This window comes from Hylaeus volcanicus, chromosome 4, assembly GCF_026283585.1.
Source record: "Hylaeus volcanicus isolate JK05 chromosome 4, UHH_iyHylVolc1.0_haploid, whole genome shotgun sequence".
Lineage (NCBI taxonomy): Eukaryota > Metazoa > Arthropoda > Insecta > Hymenoptera > Colletidae > Hylaeus > Hylaeus volcanicus.
In genome coordinates this window covers 5,228,334-5,251,841 of record NC_071979.1, presented here as the reverse complement: position 1 = coordinate 5,251,841, position 23,508 = coordinate 5,228,334, and the positions used below count along the sequence as shown (strand labels likewise).

The window sequence follows — 23,508 nt, the reverse complement described above, 5'->3', positions numbered from 1 at the left end:
GACTGAATGAACGATTAAGGCATTGTTAAGGCATGTAACATTATGTAGTAAATAATCATCGTATAAACAAACCCAAATTCCTTGATTACAATTACCTTGATTACAATTACAAAATATTTCAAACGGCACGTGTAATCTTCTTGTTGGTCCAACTTATACCGAATACATGTTTTGTTACATCAATATCAGGGGATTGAGGTAGCGCTTGAAATACGAAGGTAAGGTATTTCAAGGTAAGGTATTTCAAGGTAAGGTATTTCAAGGTAAGGTATTTCAAAGTAAGGTATTTCAAGGAATTTGGGTTTCTTTATACGGCGACTGTTTATTACACGGTCTAGTCGCGATTAACCATTTTGCGAACGGTCTTAAGTTTCAGAGGGTCAAACGCTTGCTATAAAAACTAGATAAACACTACCATAAATGAGTCATTAGCTGAAAAACATCACAATACAGTGAGTCACAAACTGATTGGCACGCGCAGGTAATTACGGGAATATCGATGATAACAGAAATAACAACAGATTTTTCTAATCTTCTTATTTGAAATAATATTCAGGCAGTATTCTTATGAAGGTAGGAAAATAAATGGAATATTATTATTTATTGAGATGTAAAAACGAAGTGAAACAATTTCGTGCACTGTTTAGGTACCTAACATAATTATTGACACATGGTGTGCACAGTCAGTCTAAATTAAATGATAGATTTGATGTTTCCAAATCTGTTTCATCTATACATCTGTACATTAAATAAAATTGAAGTTTCTGTCTGTGTCGTTAATATTTACATTTAAAAATCTATCTCTACCCTAGATCCAGTTAAATGCGTTCAGCTGTTACGAAGTACCTAACTACATAAACACTGCAGTAATCGTACCTACGAACAATACAATCCCAAACATGATATAGAATAGGAATAATATTCCACGGGGATCTAACCGCGGTGCGCAGCTTGTTATAAATGTATACATGAATAAACAATACACATGCATATATTTATAATGAAAAATTTATTTGGAAAAATCGCACCTATCATTTAATTCAGACAAACTTCATCAATGAACATAGATGGTACAAATACTTATGGGATATAGAATAGGAATAACATTGATATAGAATAATAATATAATATAGAATAGGAATAATATTCCACGGGGATGTAACCGCGGTGCGCAGCTAGTTATAAATGTATACATGAATAAACAACACACATGCATATATCTATAATAAAAAATTTAATATAATTTAGACAAACTTCTTCAATGAACATAGATGGTATAAATACTTATGGGACTCGTATAATATTGAGAAAAACAATTGATCTTTTAAATCTCGACAGAGGTACCTCTTCATTTTCCATATATTTGTCACTCGCGTTCGATACTTTCGCGACTCACGGTATACGAACGTGACGATTCTTTTTAACGCTTTTTGGAATTACAATCGGCGTGGAACGCGATGCTCCCGGTGCACCGGGGCGCGTTTATGAATGCGAATCCGGAGAAGCGTGCGGCGCGCGATGCAGAGCGGCGCTGCAGCTGCGCTGGATAGTTGGTTAAGGCATGTGCACCGAGTAACGGCTAATTGGCCACCTTTCCTCTCCGAGAGAGGAGGCCCGTCTCTCTTTCTCGTGGCCCGACTCGTGCCAGTTTTGTTCGTTCTGTCGTGCGGTTTGTACCGGGCCGAGAGCTAGAGCGGTCGTCGAGGATACACGAGAGGCCGCGCCGCGAGGAAAGCCATGGAGCCTTCTACGCGCGCAACGTCGAAACGAGGACGCTTCCTTTGATCGGGCCGATATTATTCCTTTTCGCGACTCGCGTTCGTCCGGCGCACGATATTCCGCTGTTTTCGTTCCGGCAACGTGCTTCGTACCTCGCGGTGTTCTGCGTCGAGTGCCATCGACTCGCGCGTCCCTCGATCACGAATCGGTTCGATCTTGTCGCGAGTGCCGTGAGAAGATCCGTGTTTGTTTGCTCCGGTTTCTTGCGCGCATAGGTGCTCGACATCTGCCCAAGGTTCGTAAGCGAATTCAGGATACTAACTCCTAAGAACGAGTTACCGGTTCAATCGACGCGGTATTGTTCCAAACTGGTTGTGTACAGAGATGGACGTATTGGAGCGATGAATAAGGAGTTAAAGCAGCGAATAGCGATTTATTCGTGAGATGTTCGTTCGATTTTTATTTGCGTGATTATGTTTCATCCCCTGTTTAGTGAGGTATTCTATAATTCTATAATTCTATAATTCTAGAGGGGTATTTTGGACAAATTTTTAAATGGAAAGACTGTCAGAAACAAAAATTTATCCTGCGCTTTGTTCAGTCATTTTTCAGTATCGCTCGTTTGTTAATAGCGACATCAAACCTAAACAAGTGAATTCTCCCTTTCTGGTATCGTTGTGCTTTTTCTATTCGGAAATTATTAAAACTTTGTATTCGATGGTTAGTGATAAGTAGACGGATCTTTATGCAAAATAAAATCTTCGCGAATGCGCTTACAAAAATTGTACCTAAATAAGAATTTATTTTATTCTGCAAATGTTATAAACATAAACTTTATTTTCAATCTTTCTTATTTCAATCTTTCGAATTTCCTATAAACGCATAAAGATCCGCAGTCTAGCGATAAGTAATTGTAGTTTTCAGTGCTTTTTATAATTCTATAAAATTCTATAAAATTAAAATTCTAAAATATAGTTTCACGTGTTTTATTTCACGAATGAACTGATTTTTTGGCTTTTACTTTATTTTACATTAAATGAATTTCGTTTCATAATTCCACCAATTAAAATTATAATAACATCTAATGCACTCACTACGTTAAACTCTGTTAACTTGCCAGATACATTAAATTGTATATATAAAATTGTATATCGAAAAATATACAATACCCCTAACATATTTATCTGCTTTACTCGCACGAGCAAAACGAAGAAGAACTCCGGTTAAGCTTCTAGATATACATTTGTGCAAGTAAAAGGAGAAGAATGACGTTGATACAATAATGTGAGAACAAATCTCACTGGATTGTGTTATATAAGACGAATCGCAAAAACCTTTAGCAAGAAGTCAGCAAGTAATGGAACGAGGTCGCTAAATGAAAAGAACGATTATAAGATGTTATAGCGAATGATAAGAACATCCATTATATAGTAAATAAAAACAAAATGATCAGACCGTATACAGCAATGTTCGAGAAACGCTGTGTTATTACCAAGGTTTTTCTGCGCACTGAAATGCGGGTCGAATCGCACAATTCCGTTTTACGTAACTAATTCGTTATTTTCGCTTATATTTGTTCCCCGAGAAATTGTCGACGGCATTATGGCCGAGCACGTTCAGGTCTCATGTAAATATTTACAACGTATAGTTCACGCATGTACGCTTTAGTTTATTTACAATTACTGTCAACGTTGGATTTACTTACTGTTTATTAATTTATTTTGGTGGACGTGTCTTTGTTGTCTTCCTGACATTAGTCTGAAACATCTATGTTTCGAGTCACAGTTTGTGTGTTCTTCAATAGTTTGTATGAAGTGTAATTATAAAATCAACATAATTTAAGAACGAGAAGAAATTTGTTTAAAGTAAAAAGCCTGATGCAAAGTCTAACAAGCTTCTGAACTCTCTAAATATTTATTGATTATATCTACATACCAGAGAGAAAAAGAATTTTTTCTTTCGTTAAAAAATTATTTTGTGGTTGTATTTCCTATCATCGACATCAAAGGGTACTTCGGCAATTATTCCCTCGAGTTCTCTCATTGACATGGTTTTTTTCTTAAAAAGGTCGGTGAAACATTCATCATTCTCCCGAACGAAGTTTGTGTCTGTTAGCCTTTCCGATGAGTTGACCTATCTAACCAATTGACAGAATCGATCCGAGCTAATAACGCCGACTCGACTCCATTAACTGAATTGAATCGAGTATTCGATTGCTTAGAGTTGGACTAGCTGAATAATTGATCTAGAACTCGAGTAATTATGAACAAGTTTAAATCATTTAATTATTTGAAAAGCTTAGACAACTGGAGCATTCAAGTATTCGAAAATCCTGTTATTCGGATAGCTGTGAAAATTTCAGCAGTTCGCGTAACACGGAAAACTCGAAACTCTTAATCAGGAACTACTTTCCAAACTACTCTTACTTCAAACGTAACTATTGCATTTCCACGTATCATCCTTTCTTCGACATTTTTCCCAGTCGTCAAAAGCTTACATAAAAAAGCGAAAGCAATATGCCGAGACATGCTTTCCTTCGCCGTGAGCATGACATCGAGTGATTTACAATCGACAAATATTACTTTTCCCGATTACGTGTGCATCGAAGCCGAACGTTGGTCACCCCCTTTCCAATCGACGACTCGCAATTTCACCGATTCGAATGGGAGATTGTTGCGATCGTACAGTCGTCCTCGAACATCTTCTTTTTCTGTTTTACAAAGAACATCATAGCTTCACAAAGTAGAATAATAAAAAAAGACGTCGTCGTTCGACCTACTCCGTTCAGGTTTAATTTCTCGCGGAACAAAATTGGACGCGTTGACTTGTTGATCGCGTTTTGATCACAGGTGATGGACGCTTCTAACGATATTACGTTGCTTTAGAAAGTTTCCAATGAATAATTCCTAGTGTTTGAAAACTTTTGAATAACGTTGCAAATAAGTTATGGGTTGCATTAGCTTTTTGACGCATAGGATTAAAAATAAAAGTAAACTTCAAGCTGCATAGAAGAACTGTGTCAGCAACTTACCGATGCGTTTTGATTTATATACGTTTTTGTTTTACGTAATTTAACATTTAACGGTAGTTCATAGCGCAGAGTTAACCCATTGAACTCGAAAGAGTTAAAAGAATAGTTTAACGTTTATTGATTTACTGCTTAAAGATTTCCATTCGGTGATTGGATCTTCTTCACTAATAATTTGTTATTTTTGTACTTGTACAAATTCTTCTTCTTTAACTCGTATGTATTCAATGTTGACTTAATAACAAAATTATACTAAATAATTTGTCTCTATAAGAAGAACTGTAGTCCCTTGGCGTGATGGTTGTTCTATCGCAAACACAATTTTTGTACAAATGGGGTTACGAACTTTGTATTTTTAAAATTTGTTAAAGCTTGCAAGTTATTTAGTAATTCGACCAAGGTATAAAGTTGCTATCAATACGTTAAGTTCCTTGGTGTGACGGTTATTTTATAGCAAAGACAATTTTCGTGCAAATGGCGTTCCATAATTTATATTTCTTAAATTTGTTAAAGCGTGCAAGTTATTTAGTAATTTTACCAAGGTACGAAGTTATCGATACGTTTTCTTTCTATGGGAAAGAATTATTTCTATCCCGCGTGTGTATTCCTTTGAGCAAAGGTCGAGAACATTCATAGATATGGAAAACTGGCACAGTCCGCGCGTATTAACGACTGTTCGACAAGGTTACCATCAGCTCGGCGAAATGGAGACTTTAAAAGAAAGCTCGAGCGTATAATTTCGGGATCGCGCTGTTTCGCGCGCTAATAATTGTTCCACGGGAATGGAACTCCGTGCGAATCGGGCACATTGTGGCGGTGGCGAAACGGCTTGGAAACGTGTACCGACCTTCGGGCACGAAACGAGCATGCACTTCTGCGTTTCATTGGATAATAAATTGTTTTACTTGCCGGATCGTGTGCACGGTCTTTGAAGAGAATCCCTCGGGTAATTGGATCCAGCGGAGAAAGTAAAAAATTAACGTTACCGACGATCGATGCGAGTTGCTCACGCTGGGACGATGGATTCAATAATCGTGGCGCGAGCTGTAGGATGTTCTAGAAATAAGTGGTCCATGTCAGAGATTTTAATCAACCAATACCTACTGGTTTTATTCCTGTCACATTATATGTTTATGTTGGAAGAAAAAACATACTTTGATTCGATTTAATACCTCGTGTAACACCATCAGGATGCTCACTCGGAGCTATGAATACTGACCTCATACTCCAGGAGACGTTATTACCACATGTATCGTAATTAGACGTGTCCATCTAACGTTCCATGTAGACGTGCGCACGCGAAAATGTATTTCCCGTTATAATAGGAGTTCTTGTAGTGTTTTTTTCAGTCCTCCATGGCTATTAAGATATTTAAAAGTTAAAACATTAAATTTGATTTAGTTGCCGAGGTTCGTAAGTTACTTGGAAGCAAATGTGTACAAAGGTCAAGATAATTGACAGGTTTTCTCGAAGCACTGCTTGACGAATCCCATGCAAAATAGGGTTACGTATATTTTAAATCGGGTTTCACCCTTATCGTATTTAGGTTTAAATACTTCGCATCTAGAACAAATCAGATTTTATATTTTTATTTATTACTGTTATTTTCATACTTAGCGAATGGTTATGCCTTACAGACGCTTCCTCGTTGACACTTTCGTCGTTACTTACGTCAGAAAGATAAGAATCAAGATGTGGGAACTGATATAGCGGGGCTAATGCATAGTACACTTTGATGAAGCATCGCGTGTCGTTATGTTCTATTTTCCGGTACGAGCTCTACGAGCAGTCGTAACCGTCTGAATAAGTAGACGCTGCACTTCATGGGATCGTTAGGTCAAAGTAAACATTCGCTAAGTACAGATTAAACTGTAGACGTGGGTACTTGTAAAACATCTAAGACGCCGTTATTAATCTTATTGTGGACCGTTACAATCATTCGATCGCGTACTATTAGATATACACGAGGATTCGTTGAAATTGGTCCAAGGCTTCTTAAACAATTTTCATTCACGACCCCATTTATGATTGTGATTTTGTTCGCAACCCCGAATACATAAAATAAAGACATGCAAATATTTTGTCATGATTTATTGCTTAGGTAACAATGTATACACGCATGAAAAGATATAGTTTTAGTATCTGTTTAAAAACATTCAAAAATATGATATTAAAAATTGCACAAAAATTGTAAAATTGTATTTATTATAGTTACAAAAATTATACGACCTATTTTTCATCAAAACTACACTTTTTGCGATAACATAAATAAAAGAGACCCGTAGTTTAAGAAGCGCTGCATAGAGGAACTAAAATGCTTTGAAAATTAATATACTCGAAATAAAATTAAAGGGATTACTTGTCTACGATTTAAAAGATTACTTAACTATTAGTAAAATTTTTGATTTGCCTTGTATTTCTGGTTTTTGACCCTGTAAAATAGTACATTCTTAATACCACATAAATTATTTTACCGCGAAAGGTCCTAGGTTGTCACACCTACGAGTTTATAACGGAGGGAATAAAAATGTTAGAAAGTAATAATTTCTCCGGAAGTATAATAGAACGTTCGATGGAAAAATTCGTCGAGGGAAAAAAAGAAATAACGATCGTGACTTGAATAACGCGGGAAGGGGGTAAAATTTCCATTTTAAATGAGCAACGTTTGGCGCAGACCCGCTCATTTCCGCAATGCAAATCTGTTCCAGGTCCCCGCGAGTCGGAGGGCCCCTCTCGCAGTCGTTAGCGATGATTCCGCCAACGATGCACGGCCACGAATTCAATCAGCCCCTGTCGAGGGTGGTTATGGTCCGGAAAACGGATCAAAGGACCTTCAGCAAGGGTAGAAGGGGCGGCGAGCCTCTTCTTGAAACGGTTACCAGGGAGACCGTCGAGCTTTTCAACGGCGGACGTGCTGAAAGGAAATACACGTCCGAGACCAGGGACATCGTTACGCCAAAGTCAAACAGGTACCGTGTGTATCGTTTACTTTTAATTGCATTCGACGAAAGGGAAAAGTAAGAGAAACCAGACTTCCTGGAACGCGAATGACGTGGTATGTTCGACGGGTACACGTTAATGTCAATCTCGACACGCCCAAGTATCTCCGCTCTACGGTTCCAACTCCGAGTATATTCGCAACCGCTCCGTTAATGCCGACCGGTTAACGGCTGACGATTTTTTCGATGTGCCGCGGAGAACGTATCACTCGTTTCTGGGTAAGAATTTAGATAACGAAACCGACGAACGTATTCGTCGTTGTTTCCCGCAGTCGAACTGTTTGTAGTTCTCCTTGTAGAAAATTGCTCGAAGTAACTGGAGAATCGTCTGCTTGAAATATTTTATCCATAGATTAGGTACACGATGAAATTAGCGTTTTCTAGCTTTTTGTTCAATGTCATGTAAAGAAAGCGATACAAGAATATTTCAATCTTTCTAATGACGTAGTCTAATATTATGTTGTTCCAAAAGTTTCTTTCATGAATTGCACTCAATTTTGCGCGGCATAAAATATTGTGTATGCATTACTCATTAATGAAATGGAAGAAACTTTTTGGACCACCTAACATTTCTTCTTTAGAAGAATGAAATATTGTACATGTGCTCTACTATAATAATTTCACTGTTTCGAATGAACCCTTACAAGCCTCATTTTCCAAATTTAAAAAATTATCAATGTATTTATTATTTGAACAATTTTGGCAGCTGACGTTTATTTTTTTAACATTTGTTCAAAAGAACATTATCCAATGGTAACATACATAAAGCCAAATATTAAAAACAAACCAATTGCAATTGTACAATTCGATTTTCAATTGTAAATTCGATTTGTAACAATCAACTTCAATCAGTTAAACAGTTCAACAAAATATTCTTACTTAACTATCCAAAATATTCCCTAATTGCTTCGAACAACATTATCTTCGTTTAGCAATAATTACTGATATAAAGATGCACGAGTCGTGATCGAGTTTACAGTCGTGGAAAATTCGTAAACGTTTAGTGTTGAAGTAGATGGTACTCTTTTCGGTTTTTCAGTCATACATATGTCGTTCGTAGATGTTCCGTTTCTCTGTTCGTATAAATATACATACATGCGTACATATTAGTGTAAGGTGTCCCGAGAGAAAACCGTAGAACACGTAATGCCAACCCACAGGATAGGAAACAAGGTGTAGATATTCGTTTACTTAAGGCTTGTGTCGAGTTCGAGCCACGTAAACCGTGGAAGAAGAAACAAGAAACAAGATCAAATATTTTCTTAGCATATTTTTCATTGACTAGCGAGGGAATTTCATTTTACATGCATAGGTTTCGTTCAAATACATCTGCTGTTGATTTTAAAAGTAGACACAGTTATTGATAGTGACGTATCGTGTTTATACTTTACGTAAGAATAGACATTTGCATTCTGGGTCGTGTCAGCTACGAGTGAATGTTAATTAAACGTATCAATATATTAGGTCTACCGGAAAGTTGTATCCGTTCCGGTTACAACAAGTTTCAAGTATGCGCATGTTCATTAAAAATGATATACAAATTGCAATCACGCTAGCAACATGTCATAAGCAATGATAAAAATGATGTTATTCGATCAAATTTATTCAAGGTATGAAAAATTTATTATTTTGTTTTATTCTAAAGACAGAACTTTCCAGTAGACCTAATAACAAACCCGTTATTAGATTCTTCTTATTCAAAAGTTCGTTATATCTAGACTGCGGATCTTTATGCAAAATAAAATCTTCGTGGACGTGCTTACAAAAATTGAACCTAAATAGGAATTAATTTTATTCTGCAAATATTATAACATGAACATTACTTTCAATATTTTTTATATTCTTGTTTTGTAGCTTTGATGTAGTTTGATGATGTAGTCTAATATTAGGTTGTCCCAAAACTTTCTTCTGTGACTTCTACTCAGTTATTTTGTACGGCAGTGTTCTATAAATAGACAACCTAATTTTTATTTTTTACATTTCGCAGTTTCTTGCACATTAAAATTTCTATAAATGCACAAAGATCCGCAGTCTAGTTATATCTTTTAAACGAAGTCGAATCTACATGGTTTTGGATTTACGTTTACATAACATTCTCGTTTTATTTTTATCATTAAAACATCCTGACCAAGTCCGGTCCCTTAACTTGCGGAGACCTTGTATAGTAGATGCTCCAAGAAGATCGATCGTATCGCCAAGTACAGGGTCTCAAAGTCGAAAACAAGTTTTTCCAGTACACACTGATCGACGATCGAGGCCAGACCTACCGACCTCTTACATTTGTATTCGATTTATATCGTCCACGTTTACGTAACAATGCAATTTCACGAGTCATACGTTTTTATGGCTCAATTTACGCGCTACTTTGCCTAATATATTCTCGGATACATTCGCATTCTCTCTCGCGGATAACTTTTGCCTCGGTTACCGCGACTTTGGTGAAATTTTATTTTGACAAGGATCAGGTTAAGTAGCAAGTGGTGAACTCCAACTAGTTAACCGTAGGCAAAATTTCCGTTTTATATATTATTGTTCTTTTATTAAGTACAGGGTATTAGTTGGTTCTTCGTGTTATCACTGCATTGAGCACCTTGCATTTGTGTTGCGTGTAACTATTATTTCTTAATTTATCTCGATAATTTGAATTTATATTTTAAACATCTAAAGAATCATTTGGAGAGAACGTATTAGGCTGTTCAGAACGTTTATGCCAATTTTTAAGAAAAATTCAAAGGCACATTTGAATTTTCCACCTTTTAAGGGATGTACACATGTTATTTATTTTTAACTATTTCGATATATTCAGACGTGTACAAAAATCGGCATGGACCTTCCAGACAAATATAATTAATGTTGAAAGAGAAGACGAACAAATTTGTACTCTAATTTCTTTATTTGATCATTTACGCTAAGCGGAAACAACCACACTCAAAGGATTTCATCAGTTTTGTTTTAATGCCAAACAGGAGTATGCAATTAAGTATTCTTCGCAAAAAGCACCTATCGGTGGCGACGATTACCGCAGCAAACGTGTTAAAATCGTGGACAAACACAACTGCCGTGAATCCATAAGAGATTCTTAGTTTATCTTATTCTAGTAAGAGTTGTGGACTCAACTGGACACGTTTGTCTTTTACTTTCAACGAACGAAACACTTAATAAGCTAAAACACGCTTAATAAAAGATAATTTTATTTAAAGAAAACAAATTAAGAATTGAGGACAAATTAAGGCGGTCCGTAACTTTTACTCTAAGTTGTAGAATAGCTCGTAACGAATTAACACTAGAGCTACCGACATTTATTTACTCGTTCTATCTGTTTCTACCGCGATCGATTAAACGATTAAAGACACTATTTTCAATCGCACGCAAAAGTACTTCGCGCGATATTAAATCCAATAATACATGTAACGATTATACAATCAATGTAAGAAGTATTCGTACAGCAACCCATTTAAAATAAATGGTTCCTGTATACTTATTTACTTGTAATACTTATTACACTGACTGTATATAATTTTTATATTGTATTTAAAAACTGTACACAAATGTTGTACTACTTTAGTGTTAATTTGTTCTAAATAACGAAGCTAAAATATTCCATATAAATTTGCACGCAAATGAATTCCAAATAGGAAATACAAAATAAAATATCGTAAGTGGCAGGACTTTGGCAAGTCTCCCTATGTTTCTATCGCCAGTCGAAAGTGCTCCGTTCGAGAATTTCGGCTCTCGTGACTGCCGATTTCGCTGAACGGAATTTCAGTTTCAGCGCCGCGCTAATTGATTCCGCGCCTCGACGCGTTTCCCATCGCGAATAGCGGGAATTTCTCTCGGGGCATCTCGTACACGACTAAATCTAAGTCACAGATATCGTTTCTTTTTGTTGTATATCGTAAATCGTTACCCTTGTAGTATGCCCTCGCTCAGCGTTAATGGAACGAAAAAGAAGGTGGTCGGCTTTGTCGACCAGCTGTCGCCCGAAAGGTATATTCCGCCTATGGCGGAGAGTCGTAGCCGAGCCAAATGCCGATTCTAATGAAGCCGAACAGCGCGCGAACGTTCGATCATTCGGTGGTGAAAAAGAAGCAGCCCCCCATTTGTACGTCGTCGTGCTTTTCGGGGCTTCGTTAGGGTCGGTGAATGGCCTTAGTTTTAATAGTAATGACGTAGGCGACGACCGCGAAGCCGAGAGAAAGTTCATTTATCCTTCAGAATTTCAAAGAATGAGAGTTATCGCCTCGCGCTCCTTTGATGCTGAACGGAGTTAGAATAAATTGCGAATTAAGAGGACTGAGCCAGACGGTGTTTCTCCTGCTGGGAAAATGTTCCAACGCGGCTTGAATTTTGCCCAATTTGGAAAGGTACAGCATGGATACGTCTGGTATTGTTGAAAGATATTGTAATTGTTTAAATTTATGTGAATATTGTAATTTTTTTAATTCAGTTACATTTATTGATTTCCAAGTAACTCGAGTCACGCGGAGCATAGATAGGGCTGGTACCGATAAAAGACATTGTAATTGTTTAAATTTATACGAACATTATAATCGTTTAAATTAAGCTACGTTTACTGAGCTCTAAGTAATTCAAGTCACCCGGAGAACTTTGTTTATCGTTAAAAAACAGTTCTGGACCGAGAAAATGTGATCGATACCTTATTTAAACTCCTTATTTAAACTATCGATTCCTTATTTAAACAAACCATGAATAATGCCTGCCCACAACGAAGTCAAGTTTTTGTTGATTTATTAGACGGGTTCGCAGCAAAATTTTTCTCGACGTACGTCCAGACCGGTAAAAGTGTCGTGTCTGGTCACCAGACTCTGGTCTGTCCAGACGTCCTCCGCGAAGGGTTAAAAGCAACGTTTTCAGCGTGTAAAAATCAAGCTGTCCGACTTTCCAAAATTTACGTTCGCGCGCTGAACAATGCTCTCGGTACGTTCACCGTTAAATCTTGCGCCTCGAACGTTCTGCCGAGGGTTAATAAATTCCCGTCGGAGCGAAGCAGCGGGACGCGAGAAAGGACGGAGCAACCTTTCTTCTGGTCGACCGTGGCCGTGGTCGAGGTGGCTCGTAGGAAGAAGGAAGTAAAAGCGCGAGCGGCGCACAGTGATCTGGAATGCAGAATTATCTGGACACAATTCGAGATATGATTATATCATATTTTTTTTTTTTAAGTAAAATACATTTTTCACCGTCTTCGAAAAGGAGGAGGTTACTCAATTCGACATGTATATATTTTTTATTTTTTTTAATTTTTTTTTTCTGCGGTACAACTTGTCTATTTACGGTAATTTTTCCAAAAAGAAACGATTGTTCTATAGGTACATAAAAAAGTAAAAATGGAATCGTGTTAACAGTACTCCTAATTAATTTATGAGTAAATTGAGTAACATTAGTAGTAGTTCAATTGGCAACGTATTATATATATAACGATGTTTTCTCACATTTCAATTATATATATTTATTTGATCTTATTTAATTTACTATAAATTAACACTATTTGTCGATATTTGAAATAAATATTATAACTCATTATATATAACTAATATAACTAATACTTTCTTTGATTTTCATCAACACTTGTATAACACATGACTTCTCACGTAACATACAAACTATTATTTAATCTAATGTCATACAACACCCCTCTTCCCCTTTTATAAATATAATTTATAGCTCGGCTGTGTAACGTCTCGCGATATATAGCGCAGTTGCCGTTCGAGACAATATTGTAACGTTTCTTGTCGAGCTTGAAAGCTGCCTAAGCGTGGCGATCCTCGAGCGGTAGTGGGAGTCAAGAATCAACCATAATTCTTCGACGCGTCGCGTGTTACTCGAGCCCCTCGCTGTTCAAGCGATTTCTCTCGGCTTCTTCGGCCGTTACTTCACCGCCTGAATGCTGACAGTGTAAATACGCTGAGCTGTTGCGTGACAAAAGGAACACCGGCAGCCACGTTGAAAATGTCGAGCTTCGCTCGAACAGCATTCTGAATGGAAAGCCACCCGCTTTGCGTAGCTTTCGATTGCTTCGACGATTTCGGCGAAACCTGGCTCCGCCCGTTCCCTCCAATGGCTTGCTACCACCCTACGAATATTCTGTCCGAATGAAAATCCCAAGCTTTTCCTTTTCCTTTTCGTCGAGTTGAACCGAGGATGGACTTGTTAGTACGTAGATCGATGAAAATGTTTTCAACCCCTTTGAACCTGGTGCATATTGTAACGTACGTTCACCTTCAGATTTAAACAAAAAGTAATCGTTTCAGCACTGTTAATCCTTTGCACTCCGAATTATATTTCAATTTCGTTACCAGCAGCTTTAGAGTGTCTTATTAGTATTTTTTTTTTTAATTAAAAAATAAGGCAATCTCAATAAATAAAGGAAGATAGAAATTCACGTAAATAGCAATTTTATTCTCACTTTTGTTGTATTTTGTAATTTTCAGGTGTATGATATTTCTTAAAATAATTTCATTCCCTATTGACATAGGAGTGCGAAGGGTTCACGATTGTTTCTACGTGTTAATATATATTTTATCTATGCATAAAGGGAGCTGCCCTTTGTCGATAGGAATGTTAATTTGTATAAAAACGAACGTGACTGAGTAAGTCACGCTATTTGGAGTACTCCCCTTGAATCGTTAAACTCGACGTGGACAATTTCCAAAATCGTTGAACCCGACACGGATGATCAGTGACCCGTAAGGACCGATAGGGATAAGCAGTGACCTGAAAGAATCGATAGGAACGCACCTCGAGCTCGTGCTAAACGAGTCTCGATACGGACTTAAGGTACAACACTCGACCTTGTAGGATATCGCTCGATCACGTTAGATTCGTCCAAATCGATATCATCCGCTTCTAATCCTTATTAGGTCTGAAGAGACCTCTCCAATCACAGTGTTTTTCTTATCCCTGAGATCCCATCAAGTCCTAGATTATTATGATCAGGTTTTGAGAGTTCTGCGGATCAAGTATCATTTTTTAGTTAGTAACTAATCTGCCCATGTTTATATGTTTGAGTTATTTCTATGAGATATGGTTCCAAGAATTATTATTACAGGTAAGTGACCACAATCGACAGAGTTTTTATTGCATAACTTTCTTAATATTAAAATTAAATTAATTAAAATCAATTATCTAAAAGCTTGCTTCGACAGAATTCTTGTACCAAAATAATAGTGAAAAAAGCATTTTTCGATTTACGAAAAAGCGTCAAAATTGATGGTTCAAAAGTGCTCCAAAGTCGAACCCCCTATTTCTTACACATTAAGACTGCTAAATACGTATGTTTTAACCAAAAAAAAACTAAAAATAGACATTGGTTATGTAATAAAATAATTTTGTTAGAGTACATAGCAAAACTTTGTCACGCCGACCTACTTTCTCCCAGATCAAAAAAATGTCTCCACCCCCTTTCTCGCCATTTTTCTTTCATTCCAGAACTATACTCATCAACGAAGCTCCGCGAGAACTCTTAGACTAAAAATCCTATCCGTGGCCGTAGCGCAGCGTACACACGGTTCCCCCGCGGACGTATAAATCCGTCAAGTTGGCAAATTGTTTATGGCAAAGCCGGGTCGCGTCGGATACAATTACCCGGGGATAATCCGGGCTCGGTTGTTTTTCCGCGGCCATTTATCTTGCGCAGACGAACTCGCAGTTAACCGCGCCCGAGGAAAATTGCTATTCATTAGCGAACGTATAATCTCGCGTGCGTCGATCGTAGATTTTGCGGCGGCTAGCTGCTCGCTCGCAGCGATCGCGACGTCCGCGAACGTAAATTGTTTGCGGGGCAGACACCGTAGTATTCAGCCCGCGGTGGAACACACACTAGAAATAGATTAGAGGCACTCGTGCAATTTCACGGCGCACGTTAAGAGATATCCCCTAACCTATCCCGATCGTTTCGATTCTTTCCGCGTGCATTGTAACGATCCTGTACGATCATCGTGACACTCGGAATCGCACAGTCGAGAGAGCAAACTCGATTAGTCACGGAATTATTGACGCATATAGGAAGCAACAGGGATGCGGAAAATGTAACGAGCAGTACAAGATTTTCCGGCTAAACTTTGAGGCACGAAAAATTATTGACTTTTGTTTTTACCATTTAGGTGCTTTTGATGACTGTGACGGAAAAATACAAGTTTTAATGTTAGGAATCTAGCTGTTAAAAAGATATTCATATGCAAATTTGAACACTGAGTCGTTACTGCGACGTCATATATATATATTAAAATGGTAAAACATGTTTTCTCGATCGCTGTCGAATACTGTCTGAGTAGGTTTGGTGTATTTGTTGGGGAGGAGGGGATATTAAATACTGTTGATGTATGTACTGTCTACACGGATATACTGTCTAAGTAGATTAAGGGTAGTTTTTGATGAATGCTAATAAGCCAATAATGCTCAAACTTCCATACGCATAACTTTTTAACCATGGGGTTCCTATCATTAAAATTCACATTTTTGTATTCTAAGCATCAAGAATCTAAAAAAAAAAAAGAAGAATTCAACACATTTTGTGTGCCCCAAAGTAAAGTTTAATCTTTGAAAGGAAACTGTGACACCTTTTGCAGCAGAAGTTGCAAGATATATTTATTTATATTTTCGCTATATTTACCATTTCTTTTTATCGAAAAGAATTAAAATGTTACGTGCAACATGTAGAACGTTAGCTGTAACAATTCGACGATTTTCAGAGATACAGGTAATTAGGGTTGCATACATTGCAATCTGTACTGCGAATATTAATCTCTGTCATCGAAGTGGCGCAGATGTTGGAAGCGAACGGTACATGTGCTGGAGGTCACTGATTCGAATACCGTTCACTGATTTTTCATATTATTTTCCTTTGCAATTTCAATGAGTATGCATAACACAACGACGCGCGTATCTTTGAATCGTAGAATGCACGTTCAAATGTAACATTTCTCTCTTGTTAATAGAGGAGTACCTTTGACATCGCATTTCCAGGTTCCATCATCGAATATTGGGTCAGGATGCTTGTCTTTTATTTTTAACATGGATACCCATGGATTTCTCGTTTTGATTGGATACGAATTTTGTTACAGAAGGTAATGGAATATTTTCTGGCGAAGTGGTTATCAATCAACTCGGTAGACTCCGAAGCCTGTAATAAAATAATGGATGTTATAAACAGTCTACATTTCCAATTACCTTTCAGCTACTCTTCAGGAATTGACGAACCGATCTAAATTACGGTTGCTACATGTTCTCGAGTATGCGTACGTCTAGTGTAGTCGTTAATGAGAAATATATACACGTGTAAATGCGAAAATAGTAAAATGAAAATAGCGATCTGGTTTGCTTGTAACAACTGCACTACGACCACTTCGACGACAGAGATTGATGTTCACAGTATGTATACCGTGTATGCAGAGTGTGTTACCTTAAGGATACATTCTAGTATAAACGTTTAAAGATAAGTCTCCTTTGGGAATTAAAATATGTATATTTGCGTGTAAAATAATATCAATTGATGAATTTGATAATATAATTAAAAAGATATCTATCGTTAAAATTGAAGGAGAATAATTCGAATCCTCTTAAAGTCCCATCATCCAGAAAAAATCTCTCTTTGTGAGCTAGACTCTTGGATTGTTGTTACTCTTTAGTCGATGTCTTTACCATCTCAGCATCCTGCACTTGTTATGAGATTACTATATTCATTCCATCGAGTACACGTCTTATGCACGCTTTCTACGGCCTTTTCAGCTTTTGATCGTTCACTTAACCCCTTAACTGCGGAAGAATATCAACGTATTCCGGAGAAACTTCCTGTTTTCTCCAATTTCAGTGCACCTTTGCATATACTTAAACGAATGGGTTAAACATGCTTGCAGACAATGCACTTACGTTCTTTTTGCCACGGTGTCTGATACATCGAAGATTTCATAGAATTCCAAATGAAACACGTATGCCAATCGTAATCGGAATACAATTGTACGCAGAGAGTTTATAAAGAAAGTGTCTTGGCTTTTTACGACTTTTTCGTTAAATCTTCATTTTGTTTTCTGCAAATTTTTCTGTTTATTTCGTGCTTCTATAATATAACGAAATGAGAATCATTTCGAAGATGATTAATTCACTTATGAAACATGTAACAAACAGTGGCGTAGTATTAAAAAATGTTAACTGCGGATTACTGGTGATGAACGTGTCAAGGAAAGTCTCAAAACGCGGAGATTGCGTACAGGGTGAGTCTAAGGTGTTAATAAAATTGTCCATCGAGAATCACTATTTTCAAAAGTGCAACCCTGAGTAAACCATTCACTTCTGTATTTTTGGAATAAATGTAAAGAAGTTATAATTTTGTGGGTATTTTTTACATTTAAAAGATACACTGATGCTCTAGAAAATAGTTGTGTATGTCTCGTAGGTTTGAATATATATTTTCTAAATACATCAGGGTTATTATCCGAGGCTAGGTTTAAAACCAAGGCTCTTATTTTGCAACTGGTACAACAAGGTATCCAATTTAATATCACAGTAATAATAATATCAATTTGGTGCAAAATTAAATGTCACATCCAGTGCACAGAAAGTGCAAATCAAATTTTCGCCAATCTAATTGATCCGCAAACGAACGTTCAGCAAATTAACAGATCTCACTGAACGTAACTTCGAATGAATGATTCGACTAACATCTGGCGGCTCGGGGCGATAGACCCGCCGAATTGAGAATTTGACAAACATCTGGTGAATCTGCGAGGCGGGCAATGTTGGTATTCCGACGAACCATCAAAAGACATGTCGCGCATATGTTGCAGCGAGTGTAGACGGCTGGAGAAAAACGCGCGAAATATTCGGTATGCGAAGGACCTTGAAACGAACACATTAGTAGCTCAAAATGGATTGAGAAAGAAAACGGTAAGGAATCAGTCGTTCCATGTTTTCTTTTGTTGCTGGAAATACGCACGCAGAACTGTGCGACTCTGCAAACGAAACTTGGTAAATAAATAAATTCGACTATTAGAAATAAATGTCGAATGTTACTGTATTTTAGTCAGTACGCTTAGTTTGCATTCTCGATAGTGTTAAGTCGGTACTCTTTTATTTTGGATAAGAAAGTACATTTTTTTTTTAATTATGTATTTACAGTCGGTGTAATAAGTATTCGTACAGGAACCATTCATTTTAAATGAATTGCTGTATGAATACTTCTTACACTGACTGTATATGCATGGGGCATTTCAATCCATTTCGACCATTTTTGATTTGGCTGAAAATTTTGTATACTATAGTACCCTACTAAATACCTTTTTGTGAATTTTTGTAGATTTTTGTACTGGACCAAAAAAAGTCACGAATTCAAAAAAATAAACGTCGCTTTTTTCAAATTGCCACAGCTCTGCCAATAATTGACCAAATTAGACGTTTTCTTTCAAAATGTGTTCTGTATACTGGTCAAAATAAACAAGTACCTTCTTAAGTCCTCGGTGCTCTTGAGTATTACCCGTGGGACACTTAATTGTATCGTTGAAAAGAATGGCTCGCAAAACGTCCGTAGAGACCTACTTCCATTAGTATGTATATTGAATCACGTTCGACTACCCTGTACGCTGCTGCGAGCGCGATTCGAAGAAGAGAGAGTTCGACGCACCGCTTTCCTTCCAGCCGATTGGCTTCGAGGATTCGAATCGAGTTAGATCGAAATTTGCAATAGCTTTAATCGCGGCTCGACAATCAGGCTCCTTGTTTCGACGGATACTTTCCATAGAAGTTGCTTGATTCGAACGCGCGCGGCGCTCACTGAGTGTCACTGTTTCGAAACTGAATGAAGCACTTTGTGTTTCTGCATTCGTCATTCAATCGATTTTACTTGCAGGTCGAGGACAGATTCGGTGAGATCGAAGTCTCCTTTGACGGCGTCGCCAGCTTCTCCAGGGCCACTGTCGAATTCCCTGCACGGTAGTTTTCACGGTAGCCTGGGAAGCGATGGCATGTCTTACAGCAGCGCCAGGTCCTCCTCAGCGTCGCCTGATTCCGCAAGATACTCGTCGACACCGGTAAACATACCAGCCATATCCACTAGACATAAGTCCACTGTAAGTCGTTAGTAGACTGCGGATGTTTATGCAAAATAAAATCTTCGCGAACGTGCCTACAAAAATTAATCTTAAACAAAAATATATTTTATTCTACAGATATTATAACATGAACTTTACTTTCGATCTTTTTTATATTCTTGCATATTGTGTGCATTTTGTAGGTTCGAAGGTGCCTACAAAAATTAAACTTAAATATGAATATACTTTATTCTGCAAATATTATAACATGAACTTTCGATCTTTTTTATATTCTTGCATATTATGTGCATTTTGTAGGTTCGAACGTGCCTACAAAAATTAAACTTAAATATGAATATACTGTATTCTGCAAATATTATAACATGAACTTTACTTTCGATCTTTCTTATATTCTTGCATATTGTGTGCATTTTGTAGGTTCTTGCACATTCAAATTTCCTATAAATGCACAAAGATCCGCAGTCTGGTCATTAGCGATACGTGCTGTTCATTATGAGAGTGGAAATTAGGAACGTATTAAGTATTAGAATTCTACAATTCAAATTATTTCTGACTTTTCGAGAAATACCAGAATAAATTCTTCGATAAACACTAGTAATAAATCTCACTGTCAGTGACTATCGATTTGAATCGATCGATTTTGACAGTGACTATCTTTTAGAAGAGAATTTCTTTTAGGGAGAGCGGAAATCAGAAACGCATTAACACGTTGACTGGCAAACTAATAATCGTGAAAATTCCTACGAGGGTAAAATTTTGCTTCGATAGAATTAAAAATTATATAATCTAACGTTTGTAATAGAACTCATTTTTGCAACCTCTTTAAAATTCATCGATGCTACCCACATTTATTTTCTGTAACATCTCAGCTTGAGAATTAACCCTTTGACTTACGATTTATTGTAGGGTCGTGAATGCCATAACCAGGTATAAAATTCACACGATGCGTCTGACTAATGTTTTTCATGTTCGACTCAATTTCTGTACCACGAGTCTCACACGTTGTTATAGATCAAATAGTTAATGTACATATTTAATTTTTTAGTAAAAATCCGTCATCCATATAAGTGTGACGGGGCGATGAACGCATTATTAGACCTCTACGACCCAAATTAATTCTGACTTCTAAAAAAATACCACAATAAATCCTTCGATAAACACTAATAAGAAATCTCACTGTCAGTGACCATCGATGGCTCAATCGTGGAATTTCCTTCAGAAGGTAAACATAATTAGAGGGTTTATTGTTAATTCCACCCACTTTGCTCCGAATACACCACTCTGTGTGTTGACACACGTGACGCCTCGTTGAAAGACGTTTACCTGGGAGCTAGTCGAGCGACATCAAGGTACGTTGCCATCTGTCGATGACTCAGGATCGTTCCCTTTCCGAGAGACACGTCTGAATGCTCGTGCACCGCCTCGGGAAATCGTTACTCTCGCAACGGTGACTAATCGGCTCCGTGACTCGGCTTCACATGCTTCTGAGGCCGATTTTTCTCTCGGCACCGCTTTGCGCTGTGTCCGAGCGCAAAGCGGTCTCCTCCTGTCTCCGAGACGTTCCCGTTCGTTTTCTATTTATTCTTTCTACTCGCGTGCTACACACCCGCGTTTACGACAATGAACGGCGCGGCGAGGAAAAGGGATTATAAATAGGCGTACAAAACGCGAGGGAACCTCCGCGACTTCGGACCACCTTTTTACAATTCGACGTTTCAAGAACGATTTTAAACGAAGCGTCGCGGAGGTCTCCTTGTTGCGTAACGTGGATCAATTATTTTGTAAGAGAAGTTGAAAAGGGGTTTAAGTAACGTTTACTTTGGGAACTTTATAATTGTTCGCTCAGTTTGGAGTCCTGACATAATATTGGACGGTATTTTAAATTTTTTAGGGAGAATGGTTTTGGGCATACCAATTTTAAATTTCGTGAGTTTATTTATACGTATTTTGTATAGCTATCGCATCAACGCTTTCAAATTATTTTAACTTATAGACTACATAATATATGAGCTGTGTAATATATGATATTTGAAAATGGAATAGGTCTATTTTTTCATGTATCGAGATATTTTAGAGTTTGCATTTGAATTAATTTTAAAGTATTGGGAAACGCTGATCAATTCGAGTGATGTTTTCAATATTATACACCTTTTAAATTTTATTATAAAATGGTAATTATTAAAATTATTTCAAAAAGTAAACGATTTTTTTAGCTCCAAAGTGCACTTATTGCATTTGTAAATGTAACAGCTCATATTACCTTAATCAAATGTAAATAAAACATTACAGAAGGCATTCTTAATGTACTTCTGTCGCGTTTGAGAAACGCTGGCGTAGACTATAGAGGATCCAACATGTGCAAATATCCGAAGTTGGCACTTCTAGTCGAATATCGCGAACAACAGCCTCGTCAGCATCCTGTCAACCGTTCGAACCTCGAATTAAAATCTGAAAATCCCACGGAAGCATTCGAATCTCTTGCTTTTGTCGTCGGTTTCGCAAGAATCGAAGGATCCCCTGGCTAAAAACCGGAAATCCTTCTCGAAGAAAAAAGACGCGGCGTTTCAACGATAATTTGCATCCTGACTGTCGTTACGGAAATGAATCGTTTGCTATAGGATGATGGGAAATCGCTTCTTCCAGTCAATCCAGTAATAAACTGAAAAGTATATTCGAGATTATTCGAGATAATATATATTTGAGATTCAAAGAAAATATTACAATAAAACTGTGTTCAAATAAAATTGATTGCTCCGAAACACGTCAGGACTGACGTAAGCCTAGCGAGCATAATTTTTCGTCTCTCGTGCTTGAATAGTCTTACGTCATTTCTGATATGTTCACATTTGACTAGCAATCAACTTTTTGTTATTCATGAGGTTAAATTAAAAAACGCCACTTTAGTTAAATCTCGCTTCTTCTCTACAGGTGTCAACAGAAAAACATGCTCACCTTACATGTACTCTTACGTAATTGCGCAATATGGACGTTAGATAAAATAAATAAAATAAGTTTATTATCGTATCTTTTGATTAGAATTTATCATACACATTCTAGCAATGGCTTGTTGAATATCGTTCATAGATTCGCTTTCCTTTTTCCATTCTGAAAATGAAATTCGACTTGCTCCTCGATTAATACGCGTAGATCGTTTTGTGACAATTGTTGAAATATTATCTATTACTCGACGTTCTCTCTGTGTGTTGTAGATAACAAAGACTGACACACGTAAACCGTCTGTGCGCAGATCGGGGCCTCCGAAGGAATTCATCAACGGTTGCCTCGAAACGCACAATTTCTACCGCTCGAGGCACGGAGTGCCACCTTTGCGTCTCAGCAAACAGGTTACTTCCTTTTTATACATTAAGGTTTTAAAGTATTAATATTAAAATGAAAATATATTTTTGCAAGTTCTCAAAATATATTTTTCCAACGAATTTTTTGATTATTTACAGTTATGTAAAACAAGTCAGGACTGGGCCAACATACTGGCAACTAGGGGTAGGTTAGAGCATAGGGCAAACATAGACTATGGCGAGAACCTGTACTGCATGTGGAGCTCCAATCCGAAGACTATCGTCAGTGGCGACGAGCCTGTGAATGAATGGTGAGTCAGCCTTTGATTGAACAATCGCTAATTTAATTTATTATTTTCAAAATATTGTATTACATTGGTCTGTAGAATTTTACTGTAAAAGAACTC

General features: G+C 37.3%; 1 protein-coding gene across 9 annotated transcripts in view; it reads left to right on the top strand.

Moving 5' to 3' along the window:
- LOC128875413 (uncharacterized) overlaps nucleotides 1–23,508 on the top strand; it is an 82,746-nt gene that overhangs the window by 56,126 nt on the left and 3,112 nt on the right. For 7 of the 9 annotated variants that reach the window (XM_054120968.1, XM_054120971.1, XM_054120970.1 and 4 more), the window contains 4 exons: nucleotides 7,456–7,716; nucleotides 19,604–19,784; nucleotides 23,015–23,149; nucleotides 23,261–23,412. In XM_054120968.1, coding sequence (XP_053976943.1) covers nucleotides 7,456–7,716; nucleotides 19,604–19,784; nucleotides 23,015–23,149; nucleotides 23,261–23,412 — 729 coding nt within the window. Of the gene's footprint in view, nucleotides 1–1,627; nucleotides 2,015–2,147; nucleotides 2,166–7,455; nucleotides 7,717–19,603; nucleotides 19,785–23,014; nucleotides 23,150–23,260; nucleotides 23,413–23,508 lie in introns of those variants that run through there. The other 2 variants (XM_054120976.1, XM_054120975.1) reach the window with 2 other exon arrangements.